At 38.8% G+C, this 19,515-nt stretch overlaps 1 protein-coding gene across 5 annotated transcripts in view; it reads left to right on the top strand.

The window, feature by feature from the left end:
• Positions 1-19,515, top strand: part of MFF (mitochondrial fission factor) — a 33,563-nt gene that overhangs the window by 6,217 nt on the left and 7,831 nt on the right. For 3 of the 5 annotated variants that reach the window (XM_030574741.1, XM_030574743.1, XM_030574742.1), the window contains 3 exons: positions 1,590-1,762; positions 4,370-4,458; positions 13,505-13,663. In XM_030574741.1, coding sequence (XP_030430601.1) covers positions 1,590-1,762; positions 4,370-4,458; positions 13,505-13,663 — 421 coding nt within the window. The remainder of the gene's footprint in view (positions 1-1,589; positions 1,763-4,369; positions 4,459-13,504; positions 13,664-19,515) is intronic. The other 2 variants (XM_030574745.1, XM_030574744.1) reach the window with 1 other exon arrangement.

Genomic DNA, 19,515 nt, shown 5'->3' with positions numbered 1-19,515 from the left:
TGACCTCTAAAGTTTCTTAAAATATGAAAAATGCTTTATTGACCAGAGACATTGAGTTAATTATTAAGGTGAGATGTTGACATGCACTGTTTCATAATTTTGATGTGCTGTGTCTGAATGTATATTGACAATAAGCTGAAATAATTACATGCACCAATCTTTTACTGTGTCTTTCATGCCTGAATTATGAGTACTACAAATGGACCCCAGCAAAATTTACATTGTACTCATAGACTTTAAGGCCAGAAAGGACCATCATGATGATCTAGTCTGACCTCGTGCACAATGCAGGCCACAGAATTTCACCCACCCTTACCTACTGACTGACTCTTTAATATAATAGGAATTTATTATTCTGACTCTTAATATAATAGGAATAAGCTACAGGAGCTGCAGTATATTCTAAAAGTATACTTTGTCTGACCTGTTAGATATAATGCAAAATTATTCTGATTAATAGGAGCATCAACATCATATTGATGATGTCTCTGCTACTGAGTTGGCCTTATGGATAATAAGTTTATGGCGTATAATAATCTGCATTGATCATACTATGATGATAAAGCTTAAGAACATCTGCAGTTCTTACATCTTTTCAAAGCTTGTGCTTGTTGCTGGTATGCATTTGTCCCACAGTTGGAAATACTCAGACATTCAAATTTCTAGTCATCTTTATATCTGAATAAAGAGAGTTTTGGTAAGACCTAATTCTGCAGGTTAGAGAATGCTCTCAGTGAATCAGGTGCTTCCAGGATCATGAATTATGTGTCCAGAGAATACTGCACAGGTAAGAGTGAACAAAAGCTGTAAGTGTGTCGAAGGGCTATAAACCTGGCTTGTAATAAGCAAAAACCATGTGAGAGATAGGTGGGCTTAATCATATTCTCTAAAGTTAGGTGTTATGTATATGATGGCTATCTTAACCCCCTTTCCCCCCCCCAAAAAAAAAAATTCTCATTAAAATTGTGTGTCAAATGTCCCTCCTGCATTTCTATCTTTATATATAATTTGCCAAGGCAACAAAGGGAAACCTTTCAGATGTTTGGGGTTTTTTTTAAACAACTGTCTAAAAATTGAGTTGTATGAACAGGTTATTTGGATGGTGAGAGTGTTGTCAAGTCACTCAGTAATTATCACGCAGCAGATTTAAAGGTGACTGTGAAGTTATGTTCCTCAGGTGTTGTAGAATGTGTGGCCACACTCATCATGGTCAACAGGAATTCACAGGAATATATCTCAGTGGGGATACAGAGGCAAATAACAGCTAGGTCTAGAAGAAACAGGTTGTGATAAGGACATTTTGGAGCACAGAAATATAGTTAAGGGAAATACTTCAAAAAAAAAAATCTCAGTATATTCTTAACTGCAGGACTGCTAGCAGCCTTCTTTCATAATTGTTTGGTTTTCTGAGTTGATTATATTTTGATATATTTCCTTAGTTCCTATGGCATAAATTTTCTTGCAAACTTTGGGTCTATTCGTGGAAGTGTGAGGGATGTCTTTGTCTTCTTGAACTTTTTCACTAACTTTTCACCTGTTAATGTGTTTACTTGATATTGATTAAAGTAATCTCAACTATGTTGTTGCAGGTAATAGTGAAGACATTCCATTTTCCAGACCATCAGATCTGGACCTTATACAGTCTGCTCCATTCAAACCTCTGTCATTGAAAACTCCTCCCCGGGTTATCTCACTTAGCGAGCAACCACTAGATTTTCTGGATTTAGAAAGACCCCCAACGCAGACACCTCAAAGTGAAGAGGCTAGTATTTTATTTTAACTTTTTCCTAGTTGTGAAAGTTTACTGAAGAAGAAAAATGGAATGGTGAATGATCCCTACATTTTGTTATCCAGATCAGTTTATTACCATAAAATGGGTAGATATAAAAATGTTTTACAAAGTTCTGTGTGCACTTACTAGTAATAAGATAACCTTCTAACCATTTGTCAGTTGAAGTGAATATAGAATCTAGATACCATCATTAGAACTAGTTTAAAAATAAAAGATCAAAATGCCTTTTTTGATTAAAGGGAAACTTCCACAAGAAAATTCTGTTTTCACTGACATTTTTCAGGTTATCAAAAAACTGAAAACCTAAAAATTCAGTGAAAGCAAAAAAAAAAATCTCAGTTATTTGGTGGGAAATAAAATATATTTCCTAACCAGCACTAATAGGTAAGTATCTATTTTATGGCCATGGCTGTCAGTATTTTCATTTTATTTCCTATTTTCCAGATGCGTAAGCTTTAACTTGGCCATATTTAAAATGCACCAGGAAAAATGTTGGTGTCCAGGTCAATGCAGAACTTTATGTCAAAGTGTGTTGAAAATGCATCAGTAGGTTCTAAATTAAATCTGAGCCTCAGGAAACTTTGTGTCCTTAGAGCCAGTTCAATTAAAATATTTGGTAGTCAAAAAGGCAAATGACATAAGATTGTTTAAATCATCACCTTGAATACTTCAATTCCAGTCACTTCATCTCAAATAGAACATGGCAGAAATAGAAAGGGTTCAGCAAAAGACGACGAAAGTGATTAGAGAGAGATATGTAAAACTTCAGTAATAGAAGTGATTAAAAAGGAATTGGGACTTTGTTTGAGATCAGCTAAATAAGAGATGACATGATAAAGGTATAAAATAATGCAGTGTAGAGAGGGTAAATCAGGAGCTCCTATTTACCCTTTCTTTATAATACTAGCACAAGGGGACAACAGATGAAACTGAAAGACAACTAATTTAATTTAAAACTGATAAAAGGGAATTCTTTTTTATGCAGTATATAATTAACCAGTGTAACTATTGCCACAGGATATTATTGAGAGCAAGAGAATAGTGGGATTAAAAAAGTATCAGATCTTCATGAAAACCAGTATCCATTGTTGATATAATCAACAGTAAGCAAAATGTTGTTAATAAAGCTGTAAAAATATGTTTCAGGGAACAAGACAGAACTGGCCTAGGGATAGATAAGATGACTTAATAGATATGTTCTGTCTCCAATTTTCTAAGCAGCCAAACGGTTATTAAACTGCATATGTAAAACACAGAATTACTGTTTATTGTTTCAGACTTGGTGGGCTTCTACTGTCCTTTCTAACAGTAATTGTGTGGATGGTTAATAGAAGCAGTAATGGGCATAATGGATTGCCTCCGCATTCATCTAAAATTCCAATACCTTCCACAACACACCTTTCAAGATCCCTGGTCCTACACATGCCTATCACAACATGTGGTGTACTTCATCCAGTGCACTAAATGCCCCAATAGCAACTGTGTGGGTGAAACCAGACAATTGCTACACTCTCAAATGAACTCTTACAGAAAAATAAAACAAAAACACTATATCATCCACAGGTGAACACTTTTCACAAAACAATCACTCCATATCTGACCTCTGTCCTCATCTTCAAAGGAAGCCTTCACAACAGCTTCAAAAGACAAGCCTGAGAGCTTAAATTCATAACTTCTCTAGACACTAAAAATCATGGTCTTGAGAGATGCTGGATTAATGGCTTATTACAACAATGTGTAACTCACTAGTCTTCATCCCCCGTCCCCCCTTTTTTTTGGTGTCCTGTGACTGCAGAGGTATTAACAGGCCACTTCATCTTGAATAGCCCCTGGTAACAGTTTCTGAACCTGTTTGATACCAGGGACCGTCTTGCTGCTTTCCTAATCTGTGTCAGGGAGCTCTTGGGGACCAGCACCAGTCCATTGACCGATCGTTGAAAAACACTGCTTTAGAATGTGTTAATTACTTATGCTAAACAATCTGTTCTACCTTGCATTTAGCTGTGACACTGAATGCCTTTCCCTGGCCTGAAGAAGATCTCTATGTAGCTCAAAAGTTTGTCTGTTTCACCCACAAAAGTTGGAGACAAAGTGGTGAGGTAATATCTCTTATTGGACAAACTTCTGGTGGAGGAGAGACAAGCTTTCGAGGTTATGGAGAACTCTTTTTCAGGTCTGGGAAACTTAACTTGGAAGCTTGTCTCTCTCCCCACCAGAAGTTTGTCCAATAAGAGATATTACCTCACCACTTTGTCTCCAACTTTTGTAAACTTTTGTCCAGTAAAAGATATTACCTCACTCAGTTTGTCTGTCTAAAATTCCATTTATTCAAGTGTCTTGGACAGCACCAAGTCATTTGGAATAAACTGTATTACAAACTCACTTCTGATACTGTAAACAGGGCCAGATTCTGCCATCAGGTGCACTTCGGCACTCACTTTGATATCAACGAGAGCTATGAATGTTTTCTGAGAGATTCGGTGAACAGCATTTAGCACAGTGCTTGTGGGACACTCCTGAAAAACGTTCTCTCTTCCTCTCTTTGTCTCCCTCTTCCACTTCTTTTTGTTTTTGCAGGTTCGTTCAGTGGGAAGATTGAAGAGAGAACGTTCCATGAGTGAAAACGCTGTTCGTCAAAATGGTCAATTGGTTAGAAACGATTCCATGTGAGTAGAGATCTGGGATGCAGTGACTTAAGGGCTACTTGATTAGTACTTTGTTCTCTCTCTTTCCTCCTGTCTGCTTTTCCTGATGATGTTTTGTGTACTCATTTCAAACACTTAATCCCAGGTAAGTAACACAAGTTTGAACATTATAGAACTGCAATATGTTTCGTGAATAATCAACTCTTTAACCTTGTTTTTTTGTGCAGTTGGCTGACTTCATGTATGATACAATCTCCCTGTTCTCTTTAGAGTTTGGTATCTTTTTTCAGTTGTGGTTTTACTGCTTCTTGCCATGAGCTTCAAATCACAACTCTAGCTCAACTGCTTTTCCATGTGACTTCTAGTTGTCTGCCTGTAAGTTGAAAGTGATTTTCAGATGATGATTTTGTGTGCAATACTTTCTCCCTAGTTTCAGGTTATTCTTCAAAGAAATTGAGTTCTACATTGTGTGTCAAAGATGTCACCACCCTTTTGTGTTATACATTGAATAAGAGCAAAGTAATTTTCTCTAACGTAATAAAAATATAATTTATTTGGAATTGATCACTATATCTTCATGTTGAGAAGTGGATGAGTGGCAGACACCCCTTTTTATTGGGTGTGGGTGGATGTTGAAATGTAATCATATACATATCATCCCCTTTTGATGACATTTAATAGAACATTTATACAGTTTAAATTTTGAGTATACTTCAGTTAAGTTTTTTCACAAGAGGCTGGCTGCTTTTTTAATCATTGCAATTGCCCCTTTTATTCCTTCTGCTACTGTCTGAAGATTCCACCCCTGTGTTCTAATTAGAATTAGGAATGTGTTTGCTGGATCTAAGCAAATGTGACTTGGATAATAAGCCTATATATTGTATGAAATATGTGCTAGTTCTCCATTCTATTCAGCTGTAAGGATCACAGTTTCCATGGTATAGTGAATTATTGACAGAAGCTTATTTGAGTCATTGTAGGCTTTTATTCTTGCCCTCGGATGGGTCCGATTCACTTTCCTCCACAAACAGGAGAAGAGCCCATGCTTTGCAGCTTAAATTCAAGTTACATTAAACCCTTTAATTAAAAAGACAGTCCTGTCAAAGCATTTTGCCTCTTAGGATGTTTAACCCTTGCTTATCTTGTCCTCTTGGTCTAACTTTACATGCTGATTTGACTGACAGCCAAGTATCATTGTGCACTGTCCACTCTGGCATCTCAAGGCTCTATCTAACCTGGAGATTAATCTGCAGAATCCATTGTAAATACAGTTTGTATAACTAGTGCAGATGGAGCAAAACAATTTAAAAATATTCTCTAGACTAGAACGTGGTGACAGAAGCATAGCCTGGAACACTGTATTTTTAAATCTTCTTCCCTATCAACTCTGGCCAGACAAACTGTTTATACCATGCTTAAACTAGTCCTGCTAACGTGGTATAATTCTTACATAACTAGGGCATAAGATGATTCTCATGCACTTCTAGGAACTATTTTTAAAACAGGAAAGGGGAGAGTTAAAGATTTTTGTTTTCTGCTTTTTAAAGCTTTCTGGGAGCATGTTGTACCTCAAATAGGTATAATACTGTACAGATTATGGCTGAGATTTTTCAAAGGAATTTAAGAGAAATTAAGCACCCATATCCCATTGAAAGTCAATGGGAGCTGAGTGCCTAACTTTCAGGTTCCTTTGCAAATTGCAGCTTGGGCTTTTATCTTTTCCTCCAAAACATCACATAAACAAATGACTTTGCAGAGTCATTGTACACTCAAACCCTACAGTGCTAAAAATGTAGAGAGGTTTTGTCTTAAGATTCAGATATTTAATGTACTTTAAACAGCTATAGTATTTTGGAATAAAGATGGGCTGGTGGGTTGTGTGACATTCCAGTATGTGTGCTGTGAGAGTGACAGAAATAAAAAGATTTCTGGAAGAGCCAGCCCAGATTTGAGGGAAGGAGTTGGCACTACTCCTGATTTTGTATAGGTCTCGGGGGAGAGGGGGGAGTGGAGTTGACGGATGTTGCTGAATGTGTTGTCATTTATCTCCTTGTTACCCTATTGCATGCAGTGGCTGTCATAAGAATTTGTGGCTGGATGGGAGTTGAACAGTGACAGTAATACTTAGATTCTCAAATGTTTGTAAGACCAGTTGACATGGTAAGGACTAGGCACGTGTTGGTACTAACTGTTGAGCAGTAATGATGGTTCTCTAAATTACCTTACATTTATTTAATAGGATGCTTATTTAAGAGAATCACAATTATTATTTAAGGTGGCACAGATCAGATACTGTCCCAAGAAATAAGATGTCACAATTCCAGTCACCCTTCTTGACTAGGGACTACACATAAGCTTAATAGTTAATTACAGTACATGAAAATCAAGAGTATTTTTAATTATGTAGCTCTCTGCACTACTAATCTTATAATCAGAGTGTCTGTAATTCAGTGCGTAATACTTGAAATAGTTCTTAGTATGCTGAGAACCTGATTTCTAGCTGTAATTCTGTGGCAGGATTTCTCAAACTTTACACCTCGTTCTTCCTGTAAGGTACTGGAGTAAAGAAATGTTTGGGCTTACATTAGTGGAAACTCTCTCTCAATTTAAGCAGAGGCAGAAGTTAAGAGGGGAGACTTTCCACTCAGAACGTAGTTGCAAAGCAAAAAACGGAAGAACATGTTCAACGTATGGACATTCTTTGGCCATTTCTGCTTAGTTGGGGAAACAGAGCTTTATGTTGGTTATTACCAACTGACACTGATTCCAAGGATTGATTACTTTTTATTCTAAAACAAGTGGTCCACCAAGAATATGTGGCAGAGGAGAGTATTTAATTTTTTCTATACTCTCTCTCTCTCCTTTTCCCTGGAAGAGGATGGTGCCTCCTCAGGGAGACTATGAGAAATGCTGTTCTTCTGGCAACTTGTGGGGGAAGGAGGTGATGGAGTTTACATTTTAGAAATGGAAAATGCTTTAACTCCTAATACATCTTAATTAATCTGTGTTAAAGCTATTTAATCACCCTGATTATCTAAATCTATTTACTGGAAATTTGCTCCTTTAGAAGCATGAGGCAGGTCCAAGTTTGAATAATAAGTAAGACGCCTCTACGTCTTCCATAGTTGTCTAACTGGCCTTCCTGCAAACATTGTTTAACCATAAACCTTAAATATTTTACAGTGTTGCTGAGCTCTACTACAGTTAATTATTTCAATAATTTCCCACTTGCTTCAATTTCATCCCAAATGCAAATCCTTGATTCACATGTTTAAGCAGTATATAGTTACACACCTGCTAAAATGCTTCCTGAAAATGCCTTTCGTGAAATCTCTGCAGCAAAATAGTATTAAATCCCAAGAATGTTTAATTACAAAAATAGAAAAGATAAAAGAGAGGCAGGAAAAGCTTTTGTAGATAGTACAGTAGTTAGAGTAACTAATGACAAGTGTGAGACACTGAAATGTAGGAGCACTTTGTATGTAATTCCCTTGGCAGAGCTGTACATGAAATGTTTACTCCATATACCACTTCTCCATACTATCTACTCAACTTTGTGTTTAGAATACTTTAGGGTACATCTACACTAGAATAGAAGACCCACAGCACAGAGTCCCAGAGTCTAAGCTTCAGCCCATGCCAGAATGTCTACACAGCAATTTTTAGCCTTGTAGCCCGAGCGATGCGAGCCCCAGTCAGCTGACCCAGGCCAGCCACAAGCGTTCAATTGCTTTGTAGAAGTACGTTCAGAGACTTAACAAATGCATCAATTATAGCTGTATGCTCTTGAATCCCAAGAGAAGATCACAGAAGGGGAATTAACTCAATTCAGTTTTCCTTAACTTTTGTTTTCACAGACAATTCATCTTCTGCCCCAGAAACTTCAAGTGTGTCTCTATAATAATTCCCAAGCTTGGTCAGAACCAAAACAGAAGGGTTTCCCTTACACTGATTATCTAGTTTAGAGGTTAACAAATAAGTTAACAAATTGCCTTTGTGTCTCTTTCTGCCTGTATAGTTCGGTCCTTATCCAAAAGCAAATAAATCTTATGATTTGAATAATCTCTGAGACTGTCCTTGCAAGCAGCCTCTAAAACAATTCTTTCTTGTAGCCAGTTTGGGGCTCACTGAACTGGATGTAGTACAGTGGACTAGTGATTAGATCAAGGACTAAGAGTCATGTAGCTCTGGATTATATTCTCGTTTTGGACTTTAGCTTGCTCTGTGATATTGTGGAAGTCACTTAATCTCTCTGGTCCTCCATTTTCCTCCATTAAATTGAGTGACAATATTTACCCACTTTGTAAAGCCAACTGATGTTCTCGGAGACAATTCAGAATAATTTGATGGTATACAAATTCAAACAGCTAGTTGTTGTGAAACCGTCAATTTATTCAGTACAGCTGTTAATGCAAAATGTCTACTGGTGTGACTTTCTTTAAAACATCAGCAGCAAACATATATTTATGGAATGGTTCTTATTCCCAAATTGGGTCTCTCTTACTGCCTGCTGCCATTATAGGTTTTCCCTTCTAGTGAGAGAATTGCATGCTAGATCTCAAATCAATGAAGGCTACACTCAGGGCTTGTCTACATCAGAAAGTTGCAGCGCTGGTGAGGGAGTTACAGCGCTGCAACTTAGGAGGTGTACACATCTGCAGGGCACCACCAGCGCTGCAACTCCCTGTTTGCAGCGCTGGCCGTACTCCCGTTTTGTCTCGGGTGTAGAGGATCCAGCACTGGTGATCCAGCGCTGGTAATCAAGTATAGACACTTACCAGCGCTTTTCTTGACCTCCGTGGAATAAGCAGGTATCCCAGCATACCTGAGGAAGCCTCTGGTAATCAAGCTGGTCTCCTTCCCCGGCTTGCTCTCACGTTCCCCGAACCCCGAGCAAGCAGGTCTCCTTCCCTGAGGTTTGCTGGGTGGTTCCGGGAACACGAGAGCAAACCGTGGCGAAGCTGGTCTCCTTTTCCGGTTTGCTCTCTCGTTCCCCGAACCCCCGAGCAAGCAGGTCTCCTTCCCTGCGGTTTGCAGGGTGGTTCGGGGAACGCGAGAGCAAACCGCGGCGAAGCTGGTCTCCTTTCCTGGTTTGCTCTCTCGTTCCCCGAACAAGCAGGTCTCCTTCCCTGCGGTTTGCAGGGTGGTTCGGGGAACGCGAGAGCAAACCGCGGCGAAGCTGGTCTCCTTTCCTGGTTTGCTCTCTCGTTCCCCGAACCCCCGAGCAAGCAGGTCTCCTTCCCTGCGGTTTGCAGGGTGGTTCGGGGAACGCGAGAGCAAACCGCGGCGAAGCTGGTCTCCTTTCCCGGTTTGCTCTCTCGTTCCCCGAACAAGCAGGTCTCCTTCCCTGCGGTTTGCAGGGTGGTTCGGGGAACGCGAGAGCAAACCGCGGCGAAGCTGGTCTCCTTTCCCGGTTTGCTCTCTCATTCCCCGAACCCCCGAGCAAGCAGGTCTCCTTCCCTGAGGTTTGCTGGGTGGTTCCGGGAACGCGAGAGCAAACCGCGGCGAAGCTGGTCTCCTTTCCCGGTTTGCTCTCTCGTTCCCCGAACCCCCATTGAAGCCGCCCAACAGCGCTGCAGTGTGGCCACATCTAACACCACTTGCAGCGCTGGTTGCTGTAAGTGTGGCCACTCTGCAGCGCTGGCCCTATACAGCTGTACTAATACAGCTGTAACAACCAGTGCTGCAAAATTTTAGATGTAGACATGGCCTCAGAAAGATCTTAAGACTTCTGAAATATGCTGCTCAAACAGTTTCACTTTTGTTTCTACTGCCTGTCCCTTCTCACATTTATCTCCAGACTTCTCCTTGCCCAGATCTATTACGCCCCCAACAATCTTCTGTTCACTGAACTTTTTGAAACTTTGCACTTCTAGAGATTTGATAAGTGATTGACTCTGTGTACACAAGTTTGCAGAGGGACAACAGGGTTGAAGTCTCTTATTTCTCGCCTCTCTTTATTTATTTATTTATTTATTTATTATTTAACATTTTTGCTGTTAACAAGCATGTTATCTCTGGAGAGACAAATCCACAGTTTGAGAACAGCAAAACTAAGCATCTCCGATGGTGTGTTCTAGACTGAGCACTGAGTCCCATTGGGTAGATAGAAAGATTAACCTAAATAATCTGTACAGAAGCCCCTGGAACCCCATACGATTGGATCCCTAATCCATGAACTATTGGAATTCATTTACAAAACTTTTCTTAAACATTACATGAATATATTGTCTCATACTATAAAATTAGACTTTATAATCCCTGTTCCATGATGAGATATCTTTGAGCTATAATGTATCTTAATTAAAACGATCTTTATATAGGTTTTTTCCTCAAAAAACATTTTATCAAAAAAATCTGATGTATATTAAAAAATCTGATTTATTTGTTCTTGTTTTGTGTTTTTTAATCATTGATTTTTTTTCCACCCTGGATATTTATAATATGTAATCACAGTGCAAAAGTAATCCTAAGTATGGAAAAAGAACATGCAGGTGATTTTTTTTTTTCAAGTACAGAAGAACACAGCCAAAACCATAAAATGGCAAAATAAATGTTTGCTGTAGTCTTTGTTTCTATTTCTGTAAATTCTTGCCTAAGTGCTACATCTCTTATGTCTTGTGAAAGTATCTCCCAATAAACACTATATTGGCCATTGTCAGTCAAGCACCAAGGTAATTCATGATTTTAGGACAAAACTTCAGTTGTGAACTAAGCTTATCACATCTGTCAGGATACTATGCAGTAAAAGTTACCACTCATCTCATCTATCCTTATGTCTTCATCTTTGGAGTGGGAGTCAGAAATCTAACTTTTGCATTCCTGTTGCTCCTCAAGCTGGCTGTGCCACTGCTGTGAATGGACTGATGGCCAGTGTGATGCTGACCCTCCTTTTCAATAGTTGTTTTTTGTACCACCCATTATTTTAATCTCCGCATCAGCTGATCACACCTTCCACAGTCCAAGAATAACTGTACAATGAAAATCTCTGATCCGGCAAAGGAGGGATCCAAACATCAAGTGTACTCATTTCCACCGCTAATGCTTTACTTAAATTACTGTTTCTTGGGAACACAGGCAAAAGCTCAGAAAGAATGGAACTCAAACTCAGAATATTGTAGCAGTAAAGCAGGAGTGATAGACAAAGAAGATCAAAGGAATATCCAGTGTTGGTCATGAGCAATCGTCTTGAGTTACAGACCATCCCAGAATTCTAAAGAGTAGAGTGAGTCAGACTCTTTCAAATATAATTACAATAACTCCTCGCTTAACGTTGTAGTTATGTTCCTGAAAAATGCGACTTTAAGTGAAACGATGTTAAGCAAATCCAATTTCCGCATAAGAATTAATGTAATGCGGGGGGTTAGGTTTCAGGGAAATTTTTTTCACCAGACAAAAAACTATATATTATATAGACATACACACAGTATACGTTTTAAACAAACAATTGAATACTGTTCACAGCGATGATGATTGTGTAGCTTGCGTGAGGTGGTGAAGTTAGAGGGTGGAAGAGGGAGGGATATTTCCCAGGGAATGCCTTGCTGCGAAATGATGAACTAGCACTCGGCTGAGCCCTGAAGGTTAACACGTTGTTAATGTAGCCTCTCACACAAGGCAGCACGAACATGACAGAGGGGAGACAGCATAGCAGACAGACAGACACACACCTTGTGCGTGGGAGAGAGAGAGATGCAAACTGCCCCTTTAAGTAAGCTGACCCACTCTTAAGTGCATTGTCTTTTTAAGTGGATCAGGAAGTTGAGACAGCAGCTGCTGCCCCAAGCTCTCTCCGTCTGTCCCCTCCCTGCTCTATATGGAGAAGGGATAAGTGGGGTGCAGGGGGAAGGGGGACAACCTGACATTAGCCCCCTCTTCCTCACCCTCCCCCCCCCGGAAGCAGGAGTGTCTGAGAGCAGCTCCAAGGCAGACGGTAGGAGCAACATATGGCAGTGTGGGGAGGGACAGCTGAACTGCCGATTAATAACCTTCTGAGCAGCTGCAGCACAGGGAACTTAGGGGAGCGGGGAGCTGATAAGGAGGCTGCTGATCCACCCTGCTTCCAAGCCCCCACCAGCTAGCTGCAACGGACTGCTCTTCTTGCAAGCAGTGGACAAAGCAGGCGCTAGATGGGAGCATTTCACAACTTTAAACAAGCATGTTCCCTAACTGATCAGCAATGTAACAACATTAACTGAGACGACTTTAACTGAGGAGTTATTGTACTAAATTATCAACTTAAGAATGAATTCAGGCTAAACAAGCATGTCGCTATTAATTGAAATTTGTTTTTATTTTCTTAAAAATAAATATCCTGGTGTAAAGGCCTATATGGCTAATGGCAAGGTAATAAGAGGAATATATGTACAACACAAAGATGTTTGATCAGAATTTAATAGTGTCCAGCAAAATGTTTGTAAAATAAATCATGTACCAAAAAACCCCCTGTAATGCTTACATTTTTAACTCAGCTCACTTTTGTTTGATAGAATGGTCAGAATTTCAGATCATATACTTTGTCATCTTTGGTAGATGAATTTTGTAGTTTTATTCTACCTTCTTACAGTTAAACCTTGGTTCTTTAACCATCAGACACAATCAAATCAAAATACTATCGTTAATCTCACTCTTTCATTGTTAAACATGAGAGACTTTTTTTTGCTTCAAGAGATGGATTTATGACAGGTTTTCATGGTTGCAGTAATACATAATTCTTTTGAAGTAATACTTCAAAAGAGATTATGGGTGGGATTGTCAAATGTTGGCCTAACTCTGCTCCCATTGATGTTGGTGAATACTGAGGACTTCTGAAAAAAAACACCCTCTATATCTGTACCAAAATCACAGCCTGTAATTTATATTTGGTTCCTAAGATCGTTAACAAATGTAATTGTGAATCCATCCACTACTCTTTTTTTTTTTTTTTTTTTTTTTTTTTTGACAGTGTTTACCTGGTATTGGTGGGCAAGGGATAAGATCAAATGGAACTGGGGCTGGCTGAAGAAGTTCTTTATTTAAAATCTGACAACAGTGTTTTTCTCTTCATTTGCTGTGCTTGTACAAACAGTGTGACATCATCACTACAACAGGCTCGTGTCTGTCCTCCTCATATGTTACCTGAAGATGGATCTAATATTTACTCTGCTCGTGGCATTTTGTCGCTTATCCAGTCTTCTACTCGTAGGGCTTACCAGCAGGTCTTGGATGTGCTGGATGAAAATCGCAGGTGATTGGCCATCAGTGATTCTGCCAGCTCTTACTGCTTCTTTTTTTGCTTTTTTCTCCTTTTTAGTGGAGTGTGGTATCTGTTTACTAATTAATATGGGATGATATTAATTTGCTTTGCTTTCTTTTGCTTTCATTGTTTATAAATAACTTGTCCAAAATTCACATTTCAAAAGGCTCCATTATCTAGTACCTTACTTCAATCAAATATAGCATTTAAAGAGTGTGTGTTTGGTTCCTGTTTCCATTCATGCAAAAATCAAAATAGGAAAGGCTAATCTGGTGATTGGAAGGCTTGGTTTATGGGCTGTTTGTAAATTGTTAATTTGTGAGATGTTTTCTGTGGCTTTTGGCAATCCAAATGATGATAGATCACAAGTCTGCAGGCTTCTTATAACATCCTTGACCTTTCTGTGGCTGACTGTTGGAACAAATCAATAAGACTGGGTTGACGTTGTCATGATTCAGTGGAACCTAATATGAAGGAGCAAGTTGGAAACTTACCTAAGAGAATTCACATGCAATATATTTGGAAAAAATGTTAGGAGACCTTTAACCTGTGACAGTTGTTATTCCAAATAGTAGATAAGTTAATTATGTAACCGATGACTGTCATTTTGTCTACATGTTGTGCTCAAGTGATAGGTATTAACTGCATTGCTATTGAAATACTTTCTGGATGGTATTCTGAGACCCATTTGTTCAGTACTGCCATTCTTTGGTGACTGTCTTATTGAGAAATATACTATTGTAATATGTTTTACACTTTTATGGATAAGCTGGTTTATAAAGGGTAGTTATTTGGCTAGCATTAGCCCATTTGTGCCACTTATTGTACACAGAATTTGATCCTTTATCCTTAATTTGTTAGTACTGTAAGATTGATGCATCCAACAATATAACATCACTTATAAAGACTAATAATGATGATGTTAATTTATCAAACTTCATCTGTTAATTTAATGGGCTGCATTAGAGAGGTACACACAACTTGCTTCTAGTTCCTGAGGAGTTGACCCAAAAGCCTTTTGAGTAATTAATGGGGAATTCTTCTTGGAATAGCATTTTAGCACTGGAATTGTCTGCATCACGGAATTCTTTAAAATACTGCCTCTCACCCTCTCGATTTTAGCATCCCAAATGAAATGTTTCTGTAATATTCCCTGGTGTAGACAAGGCTTAAGTTACACTGTTTCTTTCCCATTCATTTTGGTAAGGGATTGTATCGTGACTGTCAAGACAATCTTATTGTATGTGGTCAGTGTTCAAACTGACCTCTCCTATAGTTAATAGAGTTGTCAACATGTTCATACAGAACTCTCTGTCTCTCTCTCTCTCAAGGTCACATAATTCTAAAGCACTCCAGACTTGTTGGTCTTATGCTCAAAGACGGATTTTCAAAGAGGTCTAAAAGAGTTAATTAGATACCTCGTTCCTATTGAATTCCACTGAGTTGGGCACCTAATGACTCCCTTAGGGTCTTTTTAAAACCTCACCCATAATTTTTACCAAGATTTTGATCCTTGTCCAACAGTTGGGTGGATAGTAATGACTTAACCTTTTATTGATATGGATATGAAAATGTTAAACATAACTGTAGTATGTTTTACTTTTGCAAAATTGCCCCTCCCAAGTAAGGCAGAGTTAACTGTTTCAGCTTATGAAAAAAAATAACATTTAAAGATTTATAGCATGTAGAAGACTCCATAAAAATATATGGTAAAATACTGTCCCCATTGAGGTTAATGAGAGGTTTGTCTTTTATTTCAATGGGGCAGGATTTCACACACATATATTCTCTTGGATTTATGGAAGAAATAGAACCTTCAAATATTGTTTGCCTGTCTCATGATTATCTGACGAGCTTCCCTGAAAATTTCAGAGAACAGCCTTACTGTTTCTGGATTTTGTTTTGACATATTTATTTATGGAAATTTCTAAAGGAAACCGTAAACTATTACTATCCATCTACTATTTTGGCAGGGTTCAAATATAAAACTATTGATGGACTAAAGGGGTGGGTTGGGGAGTTTTTTGGGGGGGCGGCTTTTTGTTTGTGTTTTTTTGAGTAAACATATTTTCAGATGGTTAGATCTTCCAGACTATTCTGTGACTAAAGTGGGAATGTGAAATTTGGATAATCAATATGCATGATTACTGTTTTTCTTTGCTTTATGTAGTATAGTGTTCCCTATGTATTTCAAGGCATATCTGTTCTTACTTTAATATTAATGATATACTCTTGTCATTTGGTGTCAGTGAAAGAGATCTTTTAAAATGAACAAGTTTTGATTATTCTGTTTACTGGAAATACTCTTTGGTTTGGTTTTGGCTCGCTTTTCAGTTTCAAAATATTGCCAGTTGATGTCCCAGTCTAGTAAAATTACTGATGGTAGTTTTATACTATCGTAGATAAGGAATTATTCTTAGAATGTTATCAGTATTACTAATCTATTAAACTTTTAAATTGAAAATAGAATTTAATTCTCACTATTTATACTACCTGTTTACTTTTGCATTTATTCAGCTTGGACAATGAAAATAGGTCCGTTTCATTTTCTTTCATAACAAGTCTTCACTTTCTGGTTCTCCTGCAGTAATGTCTGTTTTGTGTTTCCAAAGCTATAGGAAAATGTTTAAATTTTCAGTGCAACCATATTTTTTTAATTAAGTTTTGAGAAACCTTTTTTTATTTTTTGGTATAACTTAAGCTTGGGACCTAAAACTAGTGTTCCTTTTAGGTTGACTTGCATTTATAACAACACCCCCTAAAATGTTGGTAGCAACTCTATATTTAAGTTAGAGCTGAGATTTGTATTTGCATCAGAATTAAAATAACTCTTTCCAACTCTAATAATGTTAATTTTGTCATTACATTTGGACCAATAACTTTTCAGAGGGAAATTGAATTTTCTATGTAATTTTTAAGGTAAAATATTTACTAACATTTTGCAGAGGAAACATTTTAAAAATGCTCCTTCTTCGAAGTTCTGCTCTGTTTTCCGCACACTTCTTTGGAATCCTTTAGGGTCTAGCTAAATAACCACTGTCCCCCACAGATGACAAATGTAACATGCTCACTCAACATCTCAGAACAGGCCACTTCTGAAATGTTTGAATTAAACAAACAATTGCTCACCTTATTTGGCATAACTGTTTTTAGCAAAGGTAAGATTAGCTGACAGAACCATTCAGATACAGGATTTGAGATGAGACCATAGAGGGGAGAGTAAATGGGGTTCTGTGGGGCATGATGAGTTGAGAAGGGCTTTGTGAATTTGGCAGTGTTTAGGGAAAACTGGATTGACAGGAAGAGGTTTTATGGAGATTAGAGGGTGGTATATTTAGAGTGGGGAGTTGTAGTTCCATGGCGGTGCAGGGGGATAAGGGTCTAGAAGTGGTAAAAACTTAGGGTGTGTCTACACTGTAGTGTAAACCCAGAGTTTGAACTCAGACTCAAGCCTAACCCCCATTCCATCTACATACAAATTACACTAACCCAGGACTCAGACCCAGGGACCGAGCACCTCATGGGAGGAGAGGGTCAAAGTCAAGCTGGGACCCAGGGTTCATACCTTATTGTTTTGCAGTGCAGATGCAGCCCCACTGGACTTGTGCTCTGGAAGTTCACAAAAGTATCCCACAGGCCTATTTTCTTTATCCTCTGGATAGTCAAGTTTGGTGGACAGTCAAGTTTTATCACATTGCACCATGAACAAAGGTCTAGAGTGACCACATTTTGGGAGGGTGCCAGGAAGTCTGGGATACAGGTGATGGGACTCGGGCTTGCATAATGAAGTGTAGATATTGGAGCCACAGGCTGGAATCCAGTATTCAGCAATTCCTAGCCCGGTGTTACAGATGATTGTAGGTGCTCAAGCCCTGGGTTAACAAACCCAGGTTCTGCTCACTCAAGTTCTACTAGCCCTGGGCTGACATTGCAGTGTAGACATACCCCTAATGTCTCTACCAAGGCATTAGCACTTTAAGGGTTTTCCTGGTGGTGCTGAAAGGAGCCAGGGGAGAGCAGCTTTAGTTCGATGCCTGTAGTCTGTCAATTCACAGCTCCTCTCTGATGTACTGTAAGCAATTAATCAGAGCAGAGCGTCTCACCCAACTCACCTCCATTTCCCCTATGGCCTTGCATCATTCCCTCCTCACCTCACTCCCCCTAAGATTTCCAGATCAGACTTAAGCCACTCTGACCTGTAAGTCAGCATTGGTGGGTCAGCATAGGGAATCTGACACTACTGCTACTTTTTTGTATATAAGAGAAGACATAGATTTCCAGGGATGTCAAACCAAAACCTTTAATGATTTTCTCTCTCTCTCTCTCTCTCTCTCTCTCTCTCTGAAAGCCAAGAAACAAAGGAACATGAGCTCAGATTGACCATTTCAGCTACTGTACTACTGTCTGTTTTCGCCTCCCCTATTGTGTCGCAACATATTGCGGCATGGTTTCCTCCATGTTCTATTGTGTTTGCAATGGAATATTGTGATAGGCTACGTACAGATGGCATCAGGGATGTGCTTAATTTTGATCATGTATTAGTATTAAATCTACTTAATGTTGTGACCAAAATGATATCGGAGAGGAAATTCAAAGTTTTAAATAATTTATGACAAAAGTTACTCCTGTCATTAAGGAAACCCATATAGAAAGCTAATAACCAGACTAACTGCGTGTTGTACTCATAGATCTGTAAAAATTAAACTAATTGCTAGTTTTAGATGAAGTGCAAAGAGACCTAAAAGTTAGTTGTATTGATTTTAGTGGCGGCTGCGTGCTATATAAGGAATGTGTACTTGATGTGAATGTTATCTTTTTGAAATATGCAATCAACGAAGATATGGCAGGACAAAGTACTGCTGGTGGTTCTACCCATCCAGTTTGCCCAGGAACTTAATTCACTTACAGCTTTACATTTAATTTGATCTGGATGGAGGAATTAAGGTCCAGATTTTGAAAGGTATTTAGGCATTACTCTGCTCAGCATTAGAAGGCCGAAGTCTCATTTTCAAAAGTGACTTAGGCACTTAAACTCCTAATGCAGTTGAGTGTTGCAATACTGAACAAAGCAACATCTAAATAGTTTTAAACATCTGGGCCTGAGAGACTTGTCCATAGATTAAATCAGAATATTGGATTAGAACTCATGGTGTTCTAGCTCCCAGTCTCTAGCCCCCAGATAGCTGTTTCCTAGAAAATGTAGCTACCTCTAGTAGGGTAGTGTGTTTGAGATCAGTTAGATAACACGGTATTGCAGATGCTACAGAACTAAATGGCCACAAATTATTATGGAGGCCAAGAACTTAGATTTTGAAAATTCTTGAATTGTGGATAATGAGAACAGCCAAAATTATATTAGGTGGGATAAGAAATGAATGAGGGCTATCAAAACTCATGCTTCATAGTGTAAACTAACCACTAACTGTCTGGAGTGGAAAGAAACTTCCTGTCTTGGCAATCTATTCCACAGTTGCCCATTACAGGGTTTCTTACAGTTTCTTCAGAAGAATCTAGTTCTGGCCTCTGTCAGCACAGGATCCTGGACTAGATGGAACACTGGTCTGATCAGGAATGGCGGTTCCTATGGTCTTTTATAAACTTGTTAAATAAACTCTCTGTTCTGAAGAGGAAATGTTAGCACCTATAAAACTGGAGCAAATGATAGTTATCAAATACAACAGACCTCATTCTTTTGGGCAAGAATGCTGTCCTTTTATGTGGGCGGGTGGGGTTCCTTTTTGTTTTCTTTTGTAAAACAACTTTCTGCATAGAGTTTCCAGGCATCCAGTTTTTGACCGGAACTCCCAGTCAAAAAGGGACCCTGGCAACTCCAGTCAGCACTG

This window comes from Gopherus evgoodei, chromosome 9, assembly GCF_007399415.2.
Source record: "Gopherus evgoodei ecotype Sinaloan lineage chromosome 9, rGopEvg1_v1.p, whole genome shotgun sequence".
Taxonomy (NCBI): Eukaryota; Metazoa; Chordata; order Testudines; family Testudinidae; genus Gopherus; species Gopherus evgoodei.
Note: the sequence above shows the minus strand (reverse complement) of the source record. Positions and strands in the feature narration are given on the sequence as shown.